General features: G+C 44.8%; 1 protein-coding gene across 1 annotated transcript; it reads right to left on the reverse strand.

The window, feature by feature from the left end:
- Nucleotides 1-172: 172 nt before the first annotated feature.
- Nucleotides 173-26,455, reverse strand: esrp2 (epithelial splicing regulatory protein 2). The gene is made up of 15 exons (XM_056278660.1): nt 26,324-26,455; nt 25,726-25,854; nt 20,075-20,188; nt 19,396-19,510; nt 18,625-18,720; nt 17,098-17,152; nt 16,052-16,162; nt 15,629-15,761; nt 15,212-15,254; nt 13,556-13,857; nt 11,750-11,983; nt 10,591-10,789; nt 7,298-7,496; nt 6,482-6,680; nt 173-1,883 (listed from the first exon to the last, which is right to left on the reverse strand). The coding sequence occupies exons 1-15, from the start codon at nt 26,453-26,455 to the stop codon at nt 1,722-1,724; spliced, it is 2,223 nt and encodes a 740-aa protein (XP_056134635.1). The 3' UTR covers nt 173-1,721.
- Nucleotides 26,456-27,165: the final 710 nt, after the last annotated feature.

Here is a 27,165-nt window from a genome sequence, read left to right on the forward strand (position 1 = left end):
GGTTTTGACAACAACAAAAGGTTTGGCCACGCGGAGGAATTCTGTCCACATTTAGCCTAGCGTTTCATTGTTTACATTGACTACCATTATGTCTAGATTAGAATTTCATCAGACCAAATTCTGACGAGTCAAACCAAAATAACACAAGGCCAACTAACACAGGGATCAATATCAACTTTTTATTGTTTACAGACATATACAAATAATTCAAGTCTCAAACTCGTTTCCAAAAAAAAAACAAAAAACATCTCTGCCACCAGAGGTTGAGCTAGCCTCAGTTTGGCCCGTATTGCACTCTGGGTAATGTAGGCACAGCGAAGATGAAAACCCAGAGACGTTACTGGCAGCCCCGGTACAGCAGAAGGGACTCGTGTGGATTTACACAGTGTTCTGGTCTAAAAGGGGAGAGGATCAAAGTATGCCGCTGACGGATCCCGTACACAACAGTCCGGAAACACTAACTAAAGAGAGCTAGCTGAGGCTGACCGTTTCAAAACAAAAGCTTTTGGGATATGACTCAGCTCTTTCACATTTAAACAACATCATTTCCAGTTCTGAGAAGAAATCGGGTTATTAAAAGAATCAGTTGGTCATGCAAAATGATCATACTCTTTTATGATTATCGCAATAAAAGAAATCCAGTGCTTGAGACACGGTCTATAAAAGACGGCATTATGGCATATGTGCTTTTTACAGCAGGAAAAAACGTTACAGGAAAAAAAAAAGTTGTCAAAAGGCACATTCATGATATTGCTCTTGTGTGACTTACAGTCCCTATGGCTCGGGCCTCGTTCTAAACCAAGTCAGGCCACTTGGAAAGTCCCGTTTGGATTTGCTCCATTAACCATTCAGTAGTAGTATCATTTGAGGCAGTCTATATGGCTTTTTTCTTTATTTGCTACACTGTGCAGCCCAGCAATATAGGCACATCATTCAATATAAGCAAAAGCACATGGATACGCACAGCTGTGCTTGCAGCCAGGATACACACACACACACACACACACACACACACACACACACACACACACACACACACACACACACACACACACACACACACACACACACACACACACACACAAAAGGCTGCCATCCCATCTTTGTGGGGGGAAATTTTTTTCCACAAGGCAGCTAAGAGTGAAACAAAAAACTGGAGGGTGGAAGTGGTTTTGTGCTTTTTGTTGAGGGGTTGTGGATGAATATGCATGAACAAATGAACGACGACGTAATGTATAAAAACATAGGTGGACTGGGCTGGTCTGTCCGGAGCCATGAACAATGTGTGTCCAGGTCGCACCACGGGCAGCCCGTTCTCCACAAGCTATCTGGGTTACTAGCTGCAAATATGTAACAATACCCTAACATTTCATCCTTGGGGAGAGATACCCAACATTAAGATGGAATAGGATTACTAATTATTTCAGCATTACGTGAGAAGCCGAAATGCCGACGGCAAAGTTCATACTCTTTAAACAATGGCTCGGGTTGTGTTAAGGGCCAAACATATCAGGGTAAAGATTAGAAATAGCAGATTAGGGGAAAAAAGGGAGAGCATTTGATAGCTTATTACAACATTCTGTTAGGAAGCAAGGGGAAGTACTGAAGCCTTTCCGATTTCCATGGCGTAACTGTCTGGAGACGGCTGTGGCCTTGTCTTTCAGTAGTAGCAGCTAATGGAATGAAGAGAGGGTTGAAAGGTCAAAAATAAGTTGGGCCGGTCAGGTACATAACACCAGGTGGACAGGCTGGCCGAAGCAGGGGTGGTTGGAAAGCTCGACCACGGCCTGCCTGGCAAGCTCCTCACTTGGGAAGGTGACCAGAGCCTCGCCGCTGCGCTGGCCACTGAGGCTGTACAAGATGAGAATGGCATCCGGCTGGAGCTGCAGATAAGAAATACAAGCGAAAAGAGAGCGACAGAGGAACAGAGACACAAACACAAGAGGTAGTTGAGAGATGCACAAGAACTCTTTTTGAAAACTTGCAGATACGACCTGTCACCACTAGGGGGAGGATGGGAGCCCACACAAAGCTGAAGAGAAAACGGGTACTTGAAATCTGATCAAACCGGTCCCGGCAGATAGAAAACGTTTAATGGGTGGAGTTTGAACAGCAGCAAAAGCAAAGTACATGCTGTTCCCAAAGGAGCCCACAACAGGAAGCCCCCCCACACACACACACACGCACAGACACACACAATGTTAGTTTGGAAGACTCCGCATCCGAGATCCGAAGTCAGAACCAAGAGGCCCTGTAGAAGTGCAGACAGGCTGAATTAATGCACTGGTCAAAGGAGCAGTTATGCTGATTGAGAAGAAAGTCCACATGTTTGAGAGGACACAGAAAACACAACGCATATGGACTGAGGTGTTATTTGACAGAAGGAGATCCTCCACTGGTAAAGAGGGCAGCAAAATGTGGAGTTTATTGAAGGCTGCACAAAGTTCATATAGGCATTAGTGAAGGAAGGCCCTGGTTTAGAAAGCGGTTTACAGTAGGAGTGCTGATTTGAAACCAGTTTTCGTTAGTCAGAGTAAGTTGTGTTCATGTGACTATGAGTGATCCTGAATGAGTACCTCTTTGCAGAGGCTTTATGAAAGTGTGTCACAAGGACTCACGTTTCATGCTGCTTTTGCTGTGTTCAGTGGGTTTGAGCACGGCACTTCACAGTGGGCGACATGTTTACATTAAGCATGGCCAACACTGACGGGAAAATTAAGTTTCCCGTCATTCCGCATAAATTCTACAGCCCACACTGGAAGAATTTAACCACTCCTGCTACCAAACGAGTTGGGAGGGGTTTGTTCCAATTCACATTATTCTTTGCCAAAACCAGCAAGGATGAGAGGTTCAGTGTCCCCCCTAAGGCCACCCAACGATGATGAGGGTTCCACAAGAGACATGTTGATGACTACTTAACTGACTGAAATCCAAGAATCAGCACTCCTATTGCCAAGAGATGTTGGTTTTGTGTTTGTGAATATAAGCCAAAATTTTGCTGGGAGCCAGGCAGGCTGACAATACTACGGGTGCGGCTGCAAAACTTGAATGAGTAGATTGGGCATTGGCACTCAAACCATCTGAAATGGTGTCTTTATGCATGCTCAATAATCCAGGTAAGAGAATGAAAGAAATGTGAATCAGTTCATCTGGACACGTTTATTCAGAGAAACATTTCATCACTCATCTAAGTGACCTCCTCAGTCTCAACTGACTGCAGGTATCCCCACCCTTATAAACAATACATGGGCATAACGACTGAAACCAACGATCAGTTTCATACGCAAATTGCCATGACCATTAAATAGAGTTTGAATGGCCATGTGTACTGTTCACAGAGGATTGGGGAATCTTTGCAATCACATCATTGTGAGATGGCGACAGATGTACTCTTAGGCCACGCCCCCCGGTTCAGGGATGGTCGTTCCCTCTTCACATAGATGGCCTCTAACTCCCCGTTCAAACCAGCGTTCCTCCCTATCAAGGATGTGCACATCCTCATCCTTGAAGGAGTGGCCACTGGCCTGTAGATGGGTGTAGACTGTGGAGTCCTGGTCTGACGTGTTAGCTCTCCTGTGTTGTGCCATCCTCTTGGCCACCGTCTGTTTAGTTTCCCCGATGTACAAGTCATGGTAATCCTCCTGGCACTTAACAGTGTACACTATGTTGCCCTCTTTGTGACTTGTCAAGAGGGAACGACCATCCCTGAACCGAGGGGGTGGGGGGGGGGTGAGAATACATCTGTCGCCATCTTACAATGCTGTGATTGCAGCCATTCCCAAATCCTCTGAATAGTACACATGGCCATTGTAACTCGGTTAATGCTCGTGGCAAAATGCATATGAAAGCGATCATTGTTTTCGGCATACCACTGTACTGTTTATAAGGGTGACCTGCAGTCAGTTGAGAGTTAAGAGGTCACTTAGATGAGCGATGAAACGTTTCTCTCAAACGCCGTGTCCAGATGAACCGATTCAATTTTCTTGGATTTTCTTTCCTGGCTTATTGAGCAAGCATTAAAACATTTTGGCTAACCTTGCATGTTTGGTTGATATCAAAACCGATGAGCATCATATAGCATGAGCCCAGATGTCAATGTCAACAAGGGTGTGGCAGTAATGTGGACCATGCTCAGCCACATAATACAGGCATGCCGTTTTATGTGCTGCACACACACAAATAATTGACTCTGATATTATCGGAAAAATTTACAGTAGCCATTTACCATAACGGACCAAAGTCTATAGATTACCAGCAGGTATAGATAACAAACCATGTCTAATAAATCAAGTGTCCTTGACAAAAAAAATAAATAAAAATTTGCAACCATGGTACCACATTTCTTTTTGGAGGAAAGTACTCGTGTTTGTCCCATACAGGTAAGGAGGCTGGATGTATACCTTGGCTGATCGTGACAGTCCAGTAATCTATAGACCTTGTGGCAGACTTGCAAATACCCTCTCTCACTCAATTCTCAGTTCTGCTAAGGAGGCTCTTCTTACCTTGGGGGGAGAGTCCCTAAAGACAGAGCCATTCTTTGGGCTGAATCAGACTCCTGGCCTGTTCGCTCATCTGAACCATGCCGCTGTAGTCGTCAGGGGCGTACTACAGACAGCATAATAATGGACGCACCGTCAGAATGGTACCCACCCGTTTTACACAAATGACAAAATACATACTTGTGGAAGACATGAAAATATACGTGGGACACGCTGAGAAAAGCGCCAAGGCAACACACACACACACACACACACACACACACACACACACACACACACACCATCAGATACCGAACCCTGCATTCAGATTTTATGTGGATCATACATAGGTGGTGTGTGTTTTGACACCAGTGCTGGAGAGGCAACTAGTCTATTACCCAGGGGCTTATGTGAGAAGCTCTACCTACCAAAGAAACACTAAAAGACACCCCCCCACACACACACACACACACACACACAGGATTTGCAGTTTGGCCTATTCCTCACCTCACCACATAAAGTTGTATAGTATCTAGCCTACCTCAACAGGTCTTATCTGTACTGTGAACTTTTGCCATTTAACTTTAAAAAGGTAATGGGATACACACATTCTTAGTCATTATCTACATATTACTTGAGCCATAAAAAGGCAAAAAAGTAGACCCAAAGCCCTTTGCCATAACAACCCACCACTTCCAAGTCTCAGGTCCAGGCTAGCCCTACTCACCTAAGCGCCAACTGACAGGGTTCATACCTTCCACAGAGGAATAAAAGACAAGGACACTTTATTTGGTATTTTATATACATATGAAATTCCTCCCTACATTTAACCCATCCTATTGTATAGGAGCAGTGGGCAGCTGCAGCACCCGGGGACCAACTCCAGTTCTTCTTTCCATTACCTTGCTCAGGGGCACAAACAGCAGGATAAACACTAACATGCATGTCTTTTTGATGGTGGGTGGAAACTGGAGCACCTGGAGGAAACCCATGCAGACACGGGGAGAACATGCAAACTCTACATAGAGAGGACCTGGGATGGCCTGGGGATCGAACCCAGGACCTTCTTGCTACGAGGCAACAGTTCCAACCACTGGGCCACTGTGCCCCCTCCCTTTTTTTTAAGACAAAGACAACACACCTACTTTGGCCTGGCAGTCAATAAGATAGGCAGCAGAGAAAAGGGAGAGAGCACAAGTACACACATGTCCCTTTTACTGGATAAAATTAAAAACCAAATTGTATATCTACCAGCACAGTGGTAAGATAATAATAATGATAATAATAATGGTTATAGCTGAGATGAGGCTCTGGTTTGGGGTAAGAACACTTATTATTTAATGGCAGCACTGTAGAAGAAAAGTCCACATTCACCATAATGCAACAAGTGAATTAGCACCCAAGCTAACATAATTGTTTGCATATCGGTGAGTCAAAAGCCAAATTATGTTATTTTGTGATATTTTGCCATATAATAAATGTTTTTCTATTTGACTGACACACTCACACTCTCACAAAGACACAACAAGTACTGAATTTAACTGCCCCTGCTGCCCTGCCAGACAGAGGTAGCTCAGCATCAGTGGCGACAACTGAGATTCAGAGGATGAGCAGATTTTTTTTTTGCCCCCCCCCCAACCAACCCCAACCCCAACGAGAGCAGCTTTTATTTCAGCTTAATTGAGATTTGCTGCTATGAATGCTCAGCACAAATCCAACAACCTTTCAGATTCTTAATAAAAAAAAAATCTGATGCAGTTAACCTTGGTCTACTGCCATTTCTCTAACAAAGCTAAGAAACTTCTTTTAACCTTTGCCATTACATTGAAAGGTATTTCAAACTGGCTGAGGTTATTTTACATGCAAAAAAAAAAATCACCTTGATGAGGCATTTCTGACTGGCAGCCTACCAAATTCACTCTGTGTGACCCCAGATACAGGCAACGCTCTGGTGTGCAGCAGTTTATAGATCTATACCCTCACGTCTTGCTATGTATACTGACCTGGTAGCCCTGGAAGAAACCGAGGATGTCTTTGATGCCAGCGTTGTAGGGCAGGCCTTGCATCCTGACCAGGGCTCCCTGCTGGGGCATTATCGAAGATGCAGCAGCAGTGACCGGGTGGGGCTGCGCCGCAACCGCTGCTGCCATCGCACCCGGTGGGGCCGCAAAGTAGCCAACTGTTGAGGGGGAAACTGGTGGACTGGAGAGGAGGGGATGGGGTTAATGGTGGTGGGCAAATCAGGTCATTTTGTTGTTCTTAATGACGAAATATGAGCTCTAAAACTTCTGCCAACAGACCAAGTACAAAGACCATGTCTAACGGTCACTGATGCGGTTAACTAAGTTATGGTAATACAAGAGAAATAATAAAACTGGACTACATTCATCATAATAATCACAATTACAGCACTGGCAGCAAGAATGTTCCCCCTCCCTCCTGAACAATACTGCAGCTGGGCTTGTTCATAGTAACATGTCTTTTTTATTTGAGTTGCAGGTTAAACGTCTCCCTCTGTTATACATCAAATTTTCACGTGTTTTCTTCAACTAGTCATTAACAGTATGGAGAGGGACTTAAACTCTCTGAATAGATATCATTCTACTAAAACATAGCTTGCTGTGTAGAGATACCATGCAGAGGTAGTTGTTTAGTGTGCCACCCTGTAATCAACTGTATGCAATACTATGCTAGTGCAATAAGTAGTTTCACATGCCATTTTTGGGGCTCCATGTAGGATACTGCCTTTATTCTGAAATCCCACAGTGAAATGTTCTGGAAGTTTCTGTGCAGCTACCTGATGTGGTTGATGTACCTACCTGGGGTAGAATGCAGTGTAGTTCATGTTCATATAGACGTGTGGCTGGGGGGCATAGTAGGCCAGAGTGGCTGCAGGGCTGTGTGTAGCAGGCTGGGGAGGTCTGGGGGTGGCCAGTAAAGCAGGCTGGAAGAGGGCGGCCTCAGGGAGCATGGCCGTTGGAGTAGGGAAGGGAGCAAAGGCTGTGGCAGGGGACAGACCTAGGAGAAACACAGGCCGACATACCAAAATGCTTGTCATTACATCCCAACCCTGTCAAGTTTGTGTACATTCCTAGTAGCGTAATAGCTGCCTGTATAGCACTGCATATTAATTTCATGATGCTTAATGCCCATTATAACATCTTTGATTTAAACACTGCTGAGGCTGAAAAGTCCTGGAGATGTTACGGATCACATCAATTTACTGATTTTATGCCACACAGCATTGTGGTAGTTTTAACTTCACTAATTCTTTTAGTTTGCAGCTCTTATCAAAGGGGTGTCTAAGGAAAGGACGACTTTTGCAGCAGTGTTAGCAGAGAGCGTTATGTAGACTGTGGTCTTTTTCCCAACCTGGGGAATGACTGCTCTGGCCGGATCCCAGAAAGACAACAAGAATTTACAAGGAGATCTTCAAGATAAAGACTAGCAAAAATGCCAATGAGAAATGTACAATTTTAAGCCACAGACATTTGATTGTTTTTTTTTTTTAAACAAACACCCCACACATCTTCTCCCCAATCTCATCTTTGGGGCAGAGATTGGTTACCCTTTCACATGCTCAAGTGTAACTGCATAGGTTCATGTCCAAAAGGAAAAATGATTAGTAAAAATATGTAATTTAAAGTTTTGTGACTCAGAGTATACTCCCATTCGTAAAAGAGAATTTCCCCACTGGGATCATCACATTTTTTCCTGAATTCATACATTATCTCTACATTACAGAATCATTTAATGAGCAGTAATAGTCAGTTGTGTTGAACTATAGAAACCAACTGAGCTCACTGTGCAATCAAACCCCAAAAAGCCGGGGGTCGTCCGGGTTGCATAGCAGTCTATTCTGTTGCCTACCAACACAGGGATTGTTGGTTTGAATCCCCGCGTTACCTCCGACTTGGTCGAGCGTCCCAACAGACACAATTGGCCGTGTCTGCGGGTGGGAAGCCGGATGTGGGTATGTATCCTGGTCGCTGCACTAGCGCCTCGTCTGGTCGGTCGGGGGTGCCTGTTTGGGGGTGGGGGGAATAGTGTGATCCTCCCACGTGCTGCATCCCCTTGGTGAACCTCCTCACTGTCAAGCGAAAAGAAGCAGCTGGCGACTCTACATGTATCAGAGGAGGCACGTGGTAGTCTGCAGCCCTCCCTGGATCAACAGAGAGGGGGTGGAGCAGCGACTGAGATGGCTCAGAAGAGTGGGGTAATTGGCCAAGTACAACTGGGGGGGAATCCAAAAAAACAACCCCAGAAAGCCTCAGAAGGTGGTAGTAAGCAAGGCATAATAGTCAGCAAAGCTTTGGCCACGTCCTTGTGGTTGCCTCTATTACAATTAATACACAAACACACACTATATATGTATTTATATGCAAACAGCAGGTAGTTAAGTTGTGCAGGACTGCCAGCAATGAAAGCCACCATCCATAGTGACATACAACATTGCTGACCTTGTCGAAGCTGAGGGTTACCAGGTGAAGCTACCTTAACTCCAACTTAAACAAATGCATCAACGTTAAAAATGCAACAGAAAATGCAGAGGTGTATCTCTGAAACATCTATTAAGTACGACCAAAGTAGGGCCTGTGGGAAAGTGGCCAAGTGGCTGATAAATCCAAATCTAATCTCCAGCACCGGTAACAGATAGGAGGCTTCACAGAGCAAAGAACAGGGGCTAAGACTCAAGCAATTTATCCCAGTGCAGTGATATCAGTTGAGGCAGATATAGATATAACTAAACAATGCTAACGATACAGAGAAAATGATAATTTAATTACCATTAAAAAAAGAAAAAAATATCAGGTAAGAAATATACAGAGCCCAATGGAGTTCTGAACATAAACATGATTTAACTCCTTTGACGTAAACAATCGACACAAATTAGCCATCAGGAAAAAAATGTTGGGGGCTTCCGGTCAGCACGGCAGTCTATTTCATTGCCTACCAACACAGGGATCGCCGGTTCAAATCCCCTTGTTACCTCCGGCTTGACCGGGAGTCCCTACAGACACAATTGGCCGTGTCTGCGGGTGGAACGTCATATGTGGGTTTGCGTCTTGGTCGCTGCACTAGCGCCTCCTCTGGCGCCTGTTCAGGGGGGAGGGGGGACAGCGTGATCCTCCAACGCGCTATGTCCCCCTGGTGAAACTCCTCACTGTCAGGTGAAAAGAAGCGGCTGGCGACTCCACATGTATCGGAGGAGGCATGTAGTAATCTGCAGCCCTCCCTGGATCGGCAGAGGGGGTGGGAGCAGCGACCGGGACGGCTCGGAAGAACGGGGTAATTAGCCAGGTACAATTGGGGAGAAAGGGGGGAAAAAATCATAATAATAATAAATTTTGAAGCTGTGTGCAAGACTCTGTCCAACAGCTTTTTTTTTTCTTGTGGGCTATAGAATTGCCATACCACATAGTTACTGAGAAAGTGAGTCCACTATCTATTAAAGCTCTGTAGAACTGTAACATCACAACCCTTGACACTCCAAATTTCCAATTTAAATCGGTCATAAAGCTTATGTTTTCTGCCAGATATGATACTGCAGATGAATAATTCCATTTGCCTCATGTCACCAGTCTTTCATGTGCTCTCTTCCAAACGTCTAGTGTTTCATCATGGGCCTTTTGCCCTGTTCATTTTGGCTCAACAACTAGCTGTGGGAAGAGTCTGAATTATTCCATGTTTTTTCATTTACCATTAGGCCTGACTGCGCTCTTGCAAACTGCCAGCACTTCCGAATAAGTTTTTTAAACCCTTCACCAGATCTAAGTGAATACTCTGTGGGCACAGTACAAACACATGTGGCAGTCATTTTGTTCCTACAGTAAAACTACATCGGTCAGTGGTTCATACTACAATCCATCCAAATCCTCTGAAAAACAGTGACGTGGGTTACACCAATACTTGAAACCACATTTGTCCCCCGAAACGTATTGGATGTGCATTGAAAATATGAAGCTTGTCGTGCATACTCTATTTTTGCAGTTTAAAAGCCTTTCAATCACCAGATTACTTTCCAACAATCAAGCAAAATGAGTAAAGATAGCGCCTCTCAGTAGCACGAGTCAGGTTTTGCCTACTGTGTCCATAGGACCAGTTAACTTACAAGGCAGTTTGCAGGGTGGGGGGGAGAGGCCACTGCGGTTGAGGGTTCCTCCCATCAGGACGATGCTCATCTCTTCTGCTGAGCACTGGAAGACCTCCACATAGCGATCCTTCATAGTCTTCTTATGGCACTTCTGGGCTGCCATAAAGGCCTTCTCAGACGATTTCATTTGAATAAAGGCATCGCCCGAGGGACGCCCCTGAAATAGAATAGAGAAGAGGAAAAAAGGAGAGTGGACAGAGGGTAACTTCAAAATATTGCCCTCCGAGAGACAATCTTTTTATCCAAAATAAACCACTAGCGGCTAGCAATTGGTTAAATGTCAATGTTCAAATAGTCTTGCAATAGTAACCTTGATAGATTAAGAAATCCAAAAGAAACCATCCTCAAACTAGATTGTTGAAATCAAATTCATCTTTCTTTCTTTTTTTGGACCCCCCCCCCCTTTTCTCCCCAATTTCATTTGGCCAATTACCTCACTCTCTGAACCGTCCCAGTCGCTGCTCCACCTCCTCTGCAAAGCTGGGGAGGGCTGCAGACTACCATATGCCTCCTCCGATTTAAGTGGAGTCACCAGCCACTTCTTTTCACCTGACAGTGAGGAGTTTCGCCAGGGGGACGTAGCATGTGGGAGGATCACGCTATTCCCCCCAGTTCCCCCTCCCTCCCCAACAGGCACCCTGATCGACCAGAGGAGGCGCTAGTGTAGCAACCAGGACACATACCCACATCTGGCTTCCCACCCACAGACACGGCCAATTGTGTCTGTAGGGACGCCTGACCAGGCCGGGGGCAACACGGGGATTCAAACCGGCGATCCCCGTGTTGGTAGGCAACAGAATAGACCGCTACGCTACCCAGACATGATCAAATTCATCTTAATAAAAGGTCCAACTTTGATTTTGGCTTATCTAAATCTGAACTTTGCTCTTGCTTGAAGAATCTCGATTACAATGAAATATAATTTCAGTTAACTTGAAATGTGTGTTGTCAGATTTGTCTTTGTTCCAGGGTTATCTGAAGCATACCACCTGTTATAGTAGAATTTTAATGAGGAAATATGGGTTTAAATATAGGCTTTTAGTTGGGCTCAATTGCCCCCCCCCTTCCAACCTCCCAAAAACAAACAAACAATGAGACTGTGATGCCTTGGTCTCACCTGCTGGTTAAGGACCATGTGGACCCCCTGGGGCTTGATGTCAATGGCGTGATCGCCCATGAACTCCAGAATATCTTCAATGGCAGCGGTGTAGGGCAGGCCCCGCAGGCGGATACAGTCCCGTGTGCTGCTTGCCGTTTGAACGTAGGAAGGCGAGGTGAGGACCGGCACGGGTACAATGGCTTGTGGAGGCAAGGTAGAGATCAGAGGAGTGGACATGTAGCGGTTCAGCACCTGGCAAACAGGAGAGATAAAAGATGATGATGATGATGACAACGAAATGAGTTCAGTTTTGTTTAGGTCCTGCAGACGCGCTCCAAAAATAGTCAACTTCCTTTTTGAGAAAAACGGGTTGCCGGCCGCCCCCCCCCCCCTCAGAATAACACAAATGTGATCTTTTAGAAAAATGCTTTCAATGTCCAGTCATTGAGTACCTTCAAAATGGAGAAACTGCAAACAGTTACACAAAATAACAACATCTTTGACACCCTCATACTCAAACAAGTAAACGGCCTACTCAATAATATGTCATCTGCATTTTCCAGCTTGATATAAAGGAAGCAAAGCGCAAAATGTTGGCAGTTTTGAGCTCACTGGGGCAAAAAAAAAACCCAATGTATTGCATAACATGATAGGCTTTATGTTGTAACAAACACCATGAGTTATTGGATCTACAGACTGTTTTGTCACACCCTGCGTTTGCTAATTTTTCAGATTGTCAAAACATGGCCAGCTCTTGTGCAAGTCGCCTGTCAGGGGAAGGGAAGTCACAGATGTTTACCTCAGTCAGTGCAGATTGCCTTCATATTTATCACAGGACTTTCTTGTCTGATCAATAAAAAGGCTTTCTCACAAGTTGCACTTGTGAGAAAATGAAAAGCACTGATTTCAAGAATATCTTGAAGAAAGCAGTTAAAATCATATGCTTCCTTCTGGTTTATCAACATTGTAAGTTTTGCATCCATCCATCTGAAAGACTTAGCCAAAACAGAGAAACAGCAACTGGATTACTATCCATCCTGCCCCCCCCCCCAATTATCCCAAAATAAACATTTCATGAAGATAAAACCTTCCTAATGCCCAAACTGTCATTAGATAAAATGAAGTACAGACACATATATGAGTTAAAAAAAAAACAACTTCATATTTATAGAGAATAAAGGGCTTTGATGCTTGAAACACAGTATTCTGTTTGCCCAGACAGTCTCCCTATGCCTCAAATAGTCTCACACACACACACACACACACACACACACACACACACACACACACACAATAACACATTAAGACAAAGGGCGTCTGGGTGGCATAGTGGTCTATTCCGTTGCATACCAACATGGGGATCGCTGGTTCGAATCCCCGTGTTACCTCCAGCTTGGTCGGGCATCCCTACAGAGACAATTGGCTGTGTCTGCGGGCGGGAAGCTGGATGTGGGTATGTGTCTCGGTCACTGCCCTAGTGCCTCCTCTGGTCGGTCAGGGCACCTGTTTGGGGGGGGGGACTGTGGGGAATGGCATGATCCTCCCACGAGCTACGTTCCCCTGGTGAAACTCCTCACTGTCAAGTAAAATGAAGCGGCTGGCAACTCCACATGTATCAGAGGAGGCATGTGGTAGTCTGCAGCCCTCCCTGGATCGGCAGATGGGGTAGAGCAGAGATCGGGACAGCTCGGAAGTGTGGGGTAATTGGCCGGATACAATTGGGGTGAAAAAGGGGGGGGTAAATCCCCCTCCCCCAAAAAAAGAGTCTCACACACATTACATACACAAACAATAACACAAAAACACATCAGCAAGCCTGTATACCTGTTGCACCTCGGCAGCAGTACTCCTGAACAGCTCAATATAGCGCTTTCCTAGGATCTGCTTATGTTTCTTCAGGGCGTTCTGGGCATACTCTTCACAGGAAAACAGCACAAAGGCGTCGCCCGTGGGCCGGCCATCGGGGTACTTGACAAAGAGAAGTCCCTCAGCACCGTCTGTGATGGGGCTCTCAGAGCCCAGGAAGGCCCGTACATCCTGCGACGAGGCGGTGAAGGGCAGCCCCCGCATTCGGATAATCACCTGGTTCTCTTTAGAGAGGAACTGGGCCACCTCATTGGATGTACCTTTGTTTTAGGGCACATTAAGGGACATGGTCAAATGATTTGATTCTACTGCTGGGAAAAAGAAAACAGGCTCAATTTTTACTATTGTCACTAATTTTCCACTTTTATGCAGTCATCTTTACAACGTAGTGACAAATCACTGTTTTACTAGCAATGCCAACCCCCCCACCACTCCCTTAGTCAAACTTTTCAAGCAAGCAATAGTGACTCATACGTGTTACTGGCAAAAACACGGCAGGGGAATGAGTACAAAAACTGCTAAGCTACATGGCAGAGACTTCAGATCCATTAAACATGATCCCACAGAGATGCGATTGCCCCGATCCTGAAAGAGAACACCAGTTTCCTAATAGAGTGATTTATCGCAAAGAAAATCTGCCCCTACAAGCCCATGTTACTTCCAGTGGGATATAGCTTTGAGGAGGATTGAAATCATCTGTCTGTCACTAGACAGGGCAGGAGGGATGGGGCCTCATTTATCACCAGTTTGTTAAACGGATTCATAGAAACGGGCACTGAACAACTTATTTAAACCCATAAACACAGTGAGCCACCTTTTGCTTTAATAGAGCCCCATCTAATTGACAATTCAATGCTTTAGGTGAGATATACGGGACAAAACTTACTGTGGAATGTATTTATCTCTTGATAAAACATAGCTCAGCGTTGGGTCTATCTGAATCTTACCGACCATCCAGACTGGGTTGTCAGTCTGCATTGATCAACTCGTCTGGTTAAAAGTCCACAGTCAGACTAATGACTTGGTTATCTGCCACCATTGTCTGGCCCCTGCCTCCCATCTCACGGGGTCCCCAGTGTCCCTCCCTGTTGCCTGCTGCTCCAATGGTCCAGAGGACCCGAGCCCTGGCTTTGTCTCTTCACACCCCCTTTGTATGGGCCCTGAACGGGGCTTTTCACCGGCTGGCGGCCCCCTAGAGCCCAAGGGAGAGGAGCTCGGGGCTGGAGTGAACATGTGAGCTGCTGTTAGCCAGGAGGAGTTGAGTTTCTCTCCAAAAAAAGGCCTTTGAGGGTTGGGCGAGTGGACAGGGAGGTGAGGAAGGGATGGAGAGGGGGAGGAAGATGGGGGGGGGGCATTCACAAAGCGCCTTTCATTCCCCAGGATAAGCTGCTGGAGAGATGAGGGGATGGGGGCAAAGACACAGGTAAGAGAGCAAAGGCTTTCTTCTTTCTGTTCAACCAAGAGCTGTTCTTCAACAGAGCCGGGGTGGGGGTTAGTTTGTCTCGGAGACGGGAGAAGGCCATGTAATAGAAGGCTAGCACACTCAGAACAGGTAGCCTTTCAACACAACTTTTCATAGGAAGGGGGGGGGGGGGAGACCATCTGAAATCTGACCTCCAGCAATCTTGAGGAATTCCTCCCCTGTGGCCTTGTAGACCTGAGAGGATGAGAGGAAGACTGGCTTTACAAATCAAAAAAGAAAACAAAAAGAAAAAAAAAACATACCAAAAACAATTCAACAAAATTAAGCTCTTATGTAATGCAATAGAGGGGATCTAGGTGTCAAGTGTTGGTGCTAAATTCAGCTGTTTACCAGCGAATCAATAAATACGGAATGGAAAACAGTTTTGTTTTAGCTCAGTTGCACTGAAGAAATGAACTGAAACTGGACTGACAGAGCTCCGTATACATGGACCAAATCAAATTCAGCTAACGGCGAGTTCTGAGTGTACTTTTAAAGCCAATCCGACACACTGACACAACTTACATCCACAATATGATTTAACGGCAAGCAACAGTCTGAAATCTGACCTCGATGTAGCGGCTGCCCATGTGGTGCTTGTGGCGCTCCATGGCCATGTCTCGGTGCTCCTGGTTGATGAAACGAACAAGGGCCTCGCCGTTTCGCCTGCCCTGGGCGTTCAGACAGAGAGCCACGCCACCCCTAAACACACACATTCAAACAAATACACAGCATTTACCTGCTAGTCAGCTGTCATGCTTTCATTTCAACAAGGCGTCCCCACCCATCCTCCTTATCACTGCTAGCTTAATCATATCACTGAATTTCTCCTCTGACAAATCCCAACTGACTGTTTTTGCATCTTATGACATCTATTATGTCAATTCATAATACACTTTTGACCCCAACGTAAAAAAAAAAAAAGATGAAAAGATTAGTTTGAAATTTGAATGGGGGTAATGAGGTTACTGGAAGATGCCGGTAAAACATACTTGGCAATGTTGAGGCCTTTGAAGAAGCGGGCGATATCCTGGTCTGAGGACTGCCATGGTAGGCCCCGTGCTCTGATCACAGTTTCACTGTCCACTGGCTCCGTCTTGCTGCTGCACAATAGACCCGGGGACACAAGGTGAGGAAACGGCATGGTCAGTAGGACCAGCACGACCAACGGTATGATTTTGCAGGATAATGCAGGACAGATTTATAATGTCCACTCTTTATGGGGTACCAACACTAAAGTGCACAGAATTTTGATATACCCCGCCTGCAGTTACACTCTTGCTCAGTAGTAAGCACAGACTGACTTTTTGACCCAAGAGCGTGTTAATTTACAACTGGACAAACTGCGATATGAGAGAGCAGACAGAGACGTGGAAGCAGAGCACTACATAGATCATTACTGGAATATCAAAACTGATCGGTTTGTATTTGACTGGAGAAAAATATACTTGTTATTTTGCTTCAAAATGTGGGACATGAAGAGAAAAATTGTCAACTTGCTGCGCAGTGCAACATAAAGCAAGCTGCCTGGTCACCTTGGCTGTAAAGTCTGAATGACGGTATGAACAGGGATGAATCTTCCTTTTTAGGACAATTTATCAAATCAGACTCAAGGTGAGAAAAAACTTTTACAGAAAATAACGTTACAACAAGAAATTACCTGCTCAACAGTGTCGCTATTGCTAACTTTGTCCACTCACAGTTAAGTGCTTAACACAGTAATGCACTCCGATTAAATGCCAGGAGCTGTCAAGGCAATGGACTACTTGGCTGCCTGAGAACAGTGGCGTTTGGTGTGCCGCTACAGGGTGGCTGGGTAAGCGCTTGATGGCAAAGTTGGAGTACTTTAATTACACTCTTGTGGTTTCCTTGTTGCAGTAATCAATGCTAAGAGCTGGAGACATGAATAAAGAGGAAAGACAGGTACGACCAAGAACACTAAACAACATCCCTAGCCAACAGGCGTGTCGGCACAGCAGACGATGCTAGATTTAGGTTTGTTTTCTAGCAACTGAGAGCAGAAGAGCACCATACTTACCATGCACCGGATTCAAACTTGTACTTCACTGTTTCAACGCAGGGGAATTTGTGATCTACAAAAAAAAGAAAAAAAAACCACACAAAATGAGAATATGAAGCTGATTCTGCAAGATTTACTGTTTGTTTTCCCTATAAATCATCAGCTGCAAACCTGTTCTCCATCTATCAACTCTGTTTCCAGAGCCAGGAAGAAAGTGGCCAAAATCATCTGACCCCTCACATCCTGACAAACTCTTTCAAGCCCTCCCATATGGAAAGCGACTTTGGACTAGATCAGGCCCAGAACGAACACAAACAATAGCAGCTTCTTTCCTGAGTGCGGCTGCACTCAGCAGCTGAACGATGGACTTTAAGGGCCAGTCTCTGCTGCTGGCATCCAGCACCTGTACCATCAATATACTGTGTGTCTTATCTTGCTTGCATCCACTGTATAATACCATGCCATATTCAATTTCATCCTATTTGCACTCCTGCACCTACCAAGGGCAATAATCTATGCAACAGGATCTGTGCAATTGTATTTACAGGACCTGTGTAATATAATTTACTACTATGCAATACTACACGCTTCATGCCCCTCAACAACTGGTCTTATCAAAGCCTACTTCTTGTACAGCACTATTCTGTTATATCTCTAATACATGGATCTGCACTCATATTTTTACTCTTCAGTTATTATATTTAGTTTTTAATAGCTTAACCTGATACCTAGCTCTCTCTTAACACGTCTCTTCTCTTGCTGTGTACAAGCTATGTGTAGCAGAGCAATGTACCAAGTCAAATTCCTTGTATGTGATCATACTTGGTCAATAAAAACAACTGAACAGGTTAGCATGTCCTGGCAGCCTGTGTTTGAGCCCCCTGCATTCTTCTTCACTTCCACACCCAAAGAGATGACTGGGCTCGAAGGTTAACAAGGGTTTGAAGCAGGGAGGTCGGTCACAGTCTGACTCAAATTTGATTTTTCTTTGCCTTTGTGCTGAAGGGGATTTAGCTTCTGCCGAAACCAGATTTTTCCTTTTCTGGGTTCTCTGAAAAATACCTTTTGGAAGAGGACTAAACCACAGGAACGTTTTCCCCCTTTCAGCCGGTAAAACCCAACTGGGATGGCCTGATTGAGAAAAGTATGGTCCAAATCTTGAGGAAACTATGCAGGGAATATGAGAACTAGCTTTCAGGATCTGGTCTGCTTTCCTTAGTACAAAATATGAAGTGGTCATCAGTTTTGTAAGCAAAGTACAGACCTTGGCATTTGGGACTAAAGACACGTTTGAAAATACCAATTTATCCAGTTTCCCCTGTGGGATTAATTAAGTATTTGATTCTGAAATAAATATCTCTCAGCATACAGTGCTGTGATAATGTACTGATATCTGTGGGCAAGTTGTCTTCTTGCTTGCCCCCTCCGCGGGTTAACAACAAATCGTAGGGTTAACTGGACAACAGTTCTTACAGAGGTGATTTGGGGTTCATGGTTTTATAAATGGACAGACAACTTTTTGACTTCAATGTAGTGGTTACTTACTATAGGGTTCAGCCAGAAGGTGGAGTGTAAGCTGAACCATGCTCATCACCTCCCGCACCCCCATCACCTTCTCCGACATCGGAGGAAGACACACGTCTGCACACATGGTTAAAGAAGTTGTCATTTCATTTAAAAAAAACAAAACAAGAGGGACTTTATTTTCCCTCCCCTTTTTCTCCCCAGTTATACTTAGCCAATTACCCCACTCTTTCCAAGCCATCCCGGTTGCTGCTCCGCCCACTCTGCTGATCCGGGGAGGGCTGCAGACTACCACATGCCTCCTCTGATACATGTGGAGTCACCAGCCGCTTCTTTTCACCCGACAGTTAGGAGTTTCACCAGGGGAACGTAGTGTGTAGGAGGATCACGCCATTCCCCCCAGCCCCCCCCCCCTCCGAACAGGTGCCCCGACCAACCAGAGGAGGCGCTAGTGCAGTGACCAGGACACATACCCATATCCGGCTTCCCACCTGCAGATATGGCCAATTGTGTCTTTAGGGATGCCCAACCAAGCTGGAGATAACACAGGGATTCGAACCGGTGATCCCTGTATTGGTAGGCAACGGAATAGACCGCCACACTACCTGGACGCCCCCCAAGAGGGACATTTTACTTGGAGGGATAAAATATATTTTTCAAATCGTATTCCATTTGTGCGCTTGCACGAATTCCCTCAAATGTTCAGACCTCATGTGATTGTCAGTTAATAGGACATTGATGTATGACCGATGGGACCACACAACAACAGGCCAGCTCGGAAACAAAGGATACGCTCCAACATGGAGGACAGTGCGAGGTCCTGCACAGGGCCCGTGTTGGGGCAGCATTTGTGAAACTCTTTTCTCAAGTCCACAAATGAAAAGAAACACTCTGGGAGGATGAGGTTCTGTAGAGAAGAGACAAGAAACTGTAGACTCAGGGCAGTCACGGATATGGCTTAAGTGTTGGTACACAATGGCAAAGATGATGGTAGGGATGAGAAGAGCCAGGGATGACTGAAAGCACACACAGTCACAATTATTGATATCTTTTTTATAATGTATCACAGCTAAGTTAGAAATTTAATAAGACCTTTTAATTCTGCCCAGAGCCACCAAACCAGGTGAAGCTACCTCTCCTCTATGTGGTGTGGATAGCTAGCATTCCTGTGCAGACTATGACATGTCATAGCAAATAGCAGAGCCATTTTTAGAGGAAAAGTTCCTTTCTTGGTTAAGGAAGTCAAAAATACATACAGTTAAAATTTCTGTAATGTGTAACTTTTTTCTTTCTTTCTTTTTTTAATTTGACAGGCAACATTTTCTGCCATGTAAACACGAGAACTGAGAAAACCCATCAAACGTGTAGTGCACGAGGTCCAAAAATGCGTAACAAGTAACGGAAGAAAAAAAAAAGACTTTTAAGTCATGCACAGACAGCTTCTGCAGGACATACTGGGTGAAGCCCATACCTTTTTGGAGGCCTCGGGGTGGAAGGCCTGTCGAATGATGAGGGGACCATCGACACAGAGGGTGTAGGAGATCCTATCGAGAGACTTCAGCTCCGACAACACGGACTGCTGGAACTGCTCACAGAATCACAAAGACCCAAACATAAAGATGCAATTATGTGGTAAGATGAACAGGCTCAGAAAACACTAAACATTTCCAATAAGACACCCCTGCAAAAAACACTGCATGAAAAGAAGAACTTTTTTATATAAATACATTTTAAGTATAGGTTTGGGGCTTTCTAACATGATTTAATTAATTTTTTCTTGTTTTACATCATCCTCGCTGAATTAGGCTGTAACTGATTTCATAGATGCAGTACAATGTGCAAAACAAAAGGTCATAACGGGCTTGGTAGGTTCTGAAAGTGTGTGTGTGTGTGTGTGTGTGTGTGTGTGTGTGTGTGTGTGTGTGTGTGTTCACGTATAGGTTTCCCGTAAGGAAAGAGGCTGGTCCAACAGGTTTTTGTGTTTGCTAAGTGAGCAGACAAGTGACAGGGGATGATCACAGCACTAATCACCTGGATCAGGGTTTTCACTTAGGCGAGACTAAGCAAAAACAAGTCACACACACGCACGCACGCACGCACGCACGCGCACACGCACACACACACGCACACACACACACACACACACACACACACACGGGGGAAAAAAACAAAACTTTCAAGACAAGCCTGCTCTCTTTTTATAAACATCGGTGGCTAAATCAGCCTGTCTGCGGTACCAGTGACTCCCACATATGTACTCATGTTAAGCCATAACTGGCACTCTTAATGGGCCCCATTACCACTGTTGTGTAAACCCACTGGTGACATTTAAGCGTCAATACGGCCCATCACCAGAACATCCTGTGACACCAACACTTTCCTTTTGAGGCTATAGCTAACAGAGGTTCACCAAGAGCCAAAGAAAAATGAATAAATTCTTCAATTTGTAAGCTAACATTGTAGAAGTCTACAAAGGCTTTGGCAACATTGTTGCCTCTGCCCAAATATTTGAAACTAGTAGCTGTGGCTAATACCTGTCAAAATGCATTTCTGCATCCTGTCCCAAACCATGGAAAACCTCCACAAAAAAGAAAAAAGAAAAAAAATCTAAACAACTACACCTGACCATTTTGTATCAGAAATAAAAGGACTCCGCTAACTTGAGAAGGTGGGGGTGGTAAATGGAGGGATAGTATGTGGTATCTACAAGGGCCTTAAATCTATGTCTCACTGAGTGATTGGACGGTAATTTCACATAGCCACTGGCACAATATGACATTTTCAGACAGTGAGAACGAATCATGAGTACATGTTGGAGCATGCTCCATGACAGACAGGTAAGAGTTGCAGCCCCAACCAGAAGGCACCGATTTGTTTTGATTTTTGTTGTTTTGTGTGTGTGTGTGTGTGTGGGGGGGTCCCTTGTCCCACTCTACTGCTGCATGTTTGTTTGTAATGGAGGAAGGGGACTAAAACAGACTCGACTTCCTTAATTCGATCACCCTTAATTCTGTAACACTTAATTTCAAACTTCCTAAATTCCATTTTAAACATTCTAAGATATCAAACAGGTAAGATGCAACAATATCGCACTACAACTGCAGCCGAGAAACATTCTGAGAACATGTTGTAGCCACAATCTGATGAGTAAAATACAGAGTTAAGATTAAGTTGAATGTCTTCTGCCTTGAGATCCCATTTTACCCGTGCAACTTCATGTCCAAGTCTGTTGCACCCCTAAATTAAACATGCACCCACAAATTAAACACCCGATCCCATTCCATCAGTCCACATCTTTCACCTGAGCAGACAGCCCCATCCAAAGAGGAAAAAGTAAAGACTTCATCACTAGTCACAATATGAAGTACAGAAAGCAGCGAACAAAAAAGTCTCATCTTTGATTCCACAGTTATTCATAGTGAACTCAGACAAAGTCCTCCAGAAGATCTGGTTGGACCACATTTTCTGCATGCATAGAAAATTGCTCACAATTGTGGCACCGTGTCACATCACATGCAAGTTTTTGAGTGTCACACACTCAGCTCATTTTCGCTCTGTGCATTTCAGAATATCACTAGAAGGACCAATAGGAGTCTCAAAAACAGACCATGACTTCACATGTCATTGTCCTGACAGCATACAGTAAATGAGCATAACACTGCATTACCCCGTACAGTTTTGCAGATAAATTCAAATTTGCATTTCCATAATGTGCCATTTTGTATAAGGTGAGAGCTGAAAAGAGATACTAACTCCTAATGCACAGAGGTGAGTTTGCTCATAGCTGTGCATTCAGCCCCACATTGCTCCTTCACTACAGCAATATTTATAGAGAAAAGCAAATGGTTCAGAAAAGGTGCAGGCACACCCTGTCCCTTTCTCCTCAGTGCCAAACCACAGTTAAGTCAAACAAAGGAGAAAAAACCCCCAAAATAAATAAGAAAAGGATTATCACTGATAACGGTATGTGGAGAGAACAGGTCCTTTAACCTCTGCGCCTTCAATTCAAACGTCACACATCAGGGAGCTACTATTAAACAGCTCCAAATGCAGATGATCTGATATCTGAAACGTCATTGTATTCTACACATGACAATATAGTTGAACTTGATATCATAAGGGGAATTTTACTTCCATTTTTGGCCCAGACTAAGCGGATTGCCAAAGCCAACTTTCAGAAATTTTACAGTTTCTTCTCAAGTTTTCTTCCAAATGTGATTTTTTTTATTTTTGCATTTTGCTACAGAGATGAACTATCAGTAAAACTTTGGACTGAAAATGCACAAATAATACCCAATTACACGAGGCCAGCATTTTGATCCGTTCATAATTTTGCTGGTCATCCACACTTTGCTCTACTATCAAAAAATTGTCTTGTCGATCAGTTACAGTGTGGCAGCCTAGGCTTCATTTTCTGCACATTAGTGAAGTAAATCGGCGGGACATTCACACAGTGTGGCTACACGTGATCATGGACCGGCATAATGCCGCTTCTTTAGGGAAAGGCGTCTTTGCAACGGTTGCATGGACCCAAACTTATTGCAAGGCATATCTGAACAAAACTGAAGCCAGTTAATATACATTAAAGATAATTAGACTGCTAACCCGCAACCAATCTACTTAATTGATCCAACATTGCCAGCACTGGGCTATAACTCTGAAAAGGCAGCTGCATGGGAAATCAGTCTCTTACAATTTTAGGACCACTTTTTGATTTCCACTTCAGCCCATTTTGGGTATCAAGCTACACCCTGAAAGGCATAACCATAGATGAGGGGGAGGAAGTGGCCTTTGAACATGGTCCTATCAATGTTTGCGCTCCACTGTAGCTGGACTGCCTCCATGTAGGCACAGGGCAGGGTAGTGGTTGAAGCCATCTATGATAAGAACAACAGGGTGTGCCAGTCCAGTCCCTATTTCACCTCGCGCTAAGCCCCCACCCCCCACGGTTACCATTGATACGCCTGTCAAGCTTCGGATCCTAGTGTGGCAAGTGTGGAGGCTTAGTGATAGGAGGGGCATTTTTAACCATGTGAAATTCTTCGTAGTGTTTGGATTGTGCATTTGGAAATGCATGAGAATTTGTAAATGTGAACGCTTTGAATAAGAGTCAGAGAATGATGTGAGGGGTTTCAGATCAAGTGCATCACTCAACAGGCTACAGCATGTCGCTCTTCTGCCGGCCCCGGAGCCAAGCTTGTTCAGTAGCAGCTTGCTCGGCTACAGCTGGACCCACGTCAGCCCACTCCCAGTAACGATGTTACACCTCGGGTATGAAATGAGATAAAAGTGTCAACAGGCACGGTAATAAAACACACATGCACCATCTCTCTCATTCGCTTCCCTCTACCCTTCCCCTTCCTTTTCTCATCCTTGCATTCAAATAGTGCATATCGGGACTGGTGAAAATCACGTTTGCTTACCAGCAGGGCAATATATTTGCTTTACCTACCAAATCGTACAACTTTACAAAATAAAGAAAAACAAAAACCACAATTTGCCCTACAATGCAGCTAGTAGACTGTATGCAAATCTAAAAGTTGTTTCCAATCTCCGGCACTCTCTCTACCTTAATAAATCTTTTACCAAAGAAAACACACAAATGTCCTTGGGTTCTCTGGCCACGGATAGACAACGACAGGCCCACCAATGAGAGCAATGGCCTCTGCTTTGTTTGTTATCTCTTTCTATGAACCATTCCTTTCCCTACCATCGAGTAAGGTGGGAGAGTCTATTTTGAGTAGCTACCGCCTCTCCTAAAAGCAATGAATCTATCCTCATTTCAGAAAAGATAGCTATCCAAAAGAGCTCAGTCACAAGGAAAATAAATCCTGCGAACTAAACCCAATTATTTTCCAGCCACAGTTCTACGTAATGAGTCGAACCACCTGGAATGGGGCCAGTGTCACTCCTCTCCCCTTTAAAATCAATAAGGACCAATTTAGCCAGAGGCATGACAAGAGAAAGCAGAGAGCCTGAAAGGTATGAAAAGTAAGGATTGATTGCTTGGGTTAATATTTGAAGGGTCAGCATACACACTAACTTGCTTTGGAACCGAAAAGCTTTAGGCCTACTAGGGCCGAGTAAAAGACGAAAGACTTCAGCATTTTGCACCAAGCGCTGAAGTAATGGAAGCCACCATGGTGGCAGCAAAACCAGAGAATCTTCATTTAAGAAACGGATATTTAAAATAAAAGCAATTTTGGATGGACTGATTGATTACCTTAGCCAACCTGCTGATACTTTAATGATATTAACACCACAGCAGCACTAATCTGAGCTGTAAAATATTGGTCCAACATGATAAGAGGTGTTAAAACTATGGCATACTGGAAGGGGTGGGGAAGGGTGCACCGGTGCAAACAAATGCTGTAATCAGGGCGGTTGAAAAACACGTTTGGCCACATAAGCTCCTTTGTCAAAACATACCTGACCAGGAGGAACCACAGAGCAAAGTCACATCCTGGTCTAAAGTATAGGTGGCCTCCCTTCGCAAATGAGCTGCTGAAGCCCGAGGTCTCAAAGCTTCTCTACCCCCCTTATAGTCCACTACAGTGTCTCTGCATCGCCCTCCCTCCAACTCAGTCAGTCCTCCAGCTTAAAAAGGGAGGTGCGTTCCCAGGTAAACATTCCGCCTTCCAGATGTCTGCATGAGGCAAGACTAGACCTGTGACTTGTCTTCCCCTCCTTAGCTCCTGCAGCCCCGGGCTCAGCCCAACCCAACTCTTAGAAAAACATCTCTAAGCTGTCAGCAGAGTTTAACTGACTCGAGACTGCCAACGCCCCCCCCCCCCCCTTGGACCACCACCACCACCACCAATTTTCAAAAGGTCATCGAAATATGACTCACGTCAAATTAAAGGCTTAAAGAGTCAAGAAGCTGGTCATGTCTCATTCTGATGCTGGCAATCCTGCATCATTTAAAAAGAAAAAAAAAATCACACATAGCCTGCGAGAGTCTTCAGAGATTTCTGTGGTGATCTGCATAGAACTACTAATACCAGTATGCCACTGTATGAAGGTGATCTCCACAAGTTTAGGTCCAGTTTTGGAGAGGGGCATGTTCTTGAGAAAAGACAGGAAAATGTTGGCGACACGCACCAGATGACCCCTGAGACCCACCTGTTGCAGGACGTTGTCCAGAGGCTCTGCGTTGAGGATGTCGTCCAAGTTCAGACCGGTGTCTTCTTTACACTGGTCCGTCAGCTCCAAAGTGTCCGGCTTGACTAGACACCTGTGAAGCTTTCCGACCTGTGAATAGAGGATTTAACGTTTCTTGGGAGGGGAAAAAAAAGGTACCACCATGGTCACATACAGTAGGTAGATATACGCCCTTCCCAGCGTTTTATTACGGGCGAACCCCAATTAAGGATATGACATTTCAAAGACAGTCCAAGTAAATGACAACGTAGATGCAAATACACACAATGGTGGCGGTGCCTTATCGTCTATGTCGAAGCTGACTCGTAACCGAAAGGGTACGCTTCCTCCACGTACAGCCAATAAGGCAAAAAGGTCACTTGCACACCTGGAATTGGTGGACTAAGGAGAAGCTCAGAAACGTGTTTACAGACTGCCTGTTTAATGTGAGGTTACGTGGTCAGAGCACACCTTCAGTTTTCGATGTCAGCTGTCAAACATAGGTACTAATCCGCTAACACAAGTAGACACTGTGCCACATTACACACCAATCCTTACAACTGGTCAGAAAGGTTCGTACCTTTTTCTCATGTAGGTCCACAATTTGCCACACCAAGAGAATTATTTCCCTCTCATCCGAACCCAGTTTACCCCCATTTGCACCAGCTGTTGCCCCAAAGAACACCACCAGAGTATCACTGTGCGAAGCCATCAGGGACCACAAGGGTAAAAACTACAATTAAAGCAAAGATCAGATGAAAGAAAAAAAAAGAATAACGCGAAAGTTCACCTTTTTCCAAGTGATAAAGAGGAGCAAACAAAAGATCTGGAAGTTCAAAAAACGGGAGAAAGAAAAAGGAGATTACTATAAGAGGAGACACGAGAGAGTTTGCGGTCAAAGACTCTACCTGTTGCAGTGCTTGACTGTATTCTTTCCAGAGATACTGGTTTAACTGGTAAAGAAGGGTGTAAAAATCTGCGTTTCTCTTACACGGACTCCATGACAAGCCCTGGGGCGGTTTCTCTCTCTCTCTCTCTCTCTCTCTCTCTCTCTCTCTCTCTCTCTCTCTCTCTCTCTCCTTGCTATGTTTTCTGAGTTACCTGTGTGACTCAGCCTCTACTCGAGCCAGGCCCATATGGCGTTTTCTATTGGCTGTTTAGCAAAGGTGAGGGCGGGACTTCGCGCTGTATAGCTTAATATCATTGGCCAGGTCCGTCGAGGGAGGAAGTGGTTGCGGACTGGTTTCTATACTGCAAGTAAACAACGTGGGTCAACGTAATACATGCAGGATGCCAACCTGACATGAGCGGAACGTTTTAGTGTGTGTGTGTGTGTGTGTGTGTGTGTGTGTGTGGGGGGGGGGGGGGTAATAATACCTTTCCATCATTAATAATTTGCTTATTTTAAAAACAGTCTTAATT

The sequence above is a fragment of the Lampris incognitus genome, chromosome 4 (assembly GCF_029633865.1).
Source record: "Lampris incognitus isolate fLamInc1 chromosome 4, fLamInc1.hap2, whole genome shotgun sequence".
Lineage (NCBI taxonomy): Eukaryota > Metazoa > Chordata > Actinopteri > Lampriformes > Lampridae > Lampris > Lampris incognitus.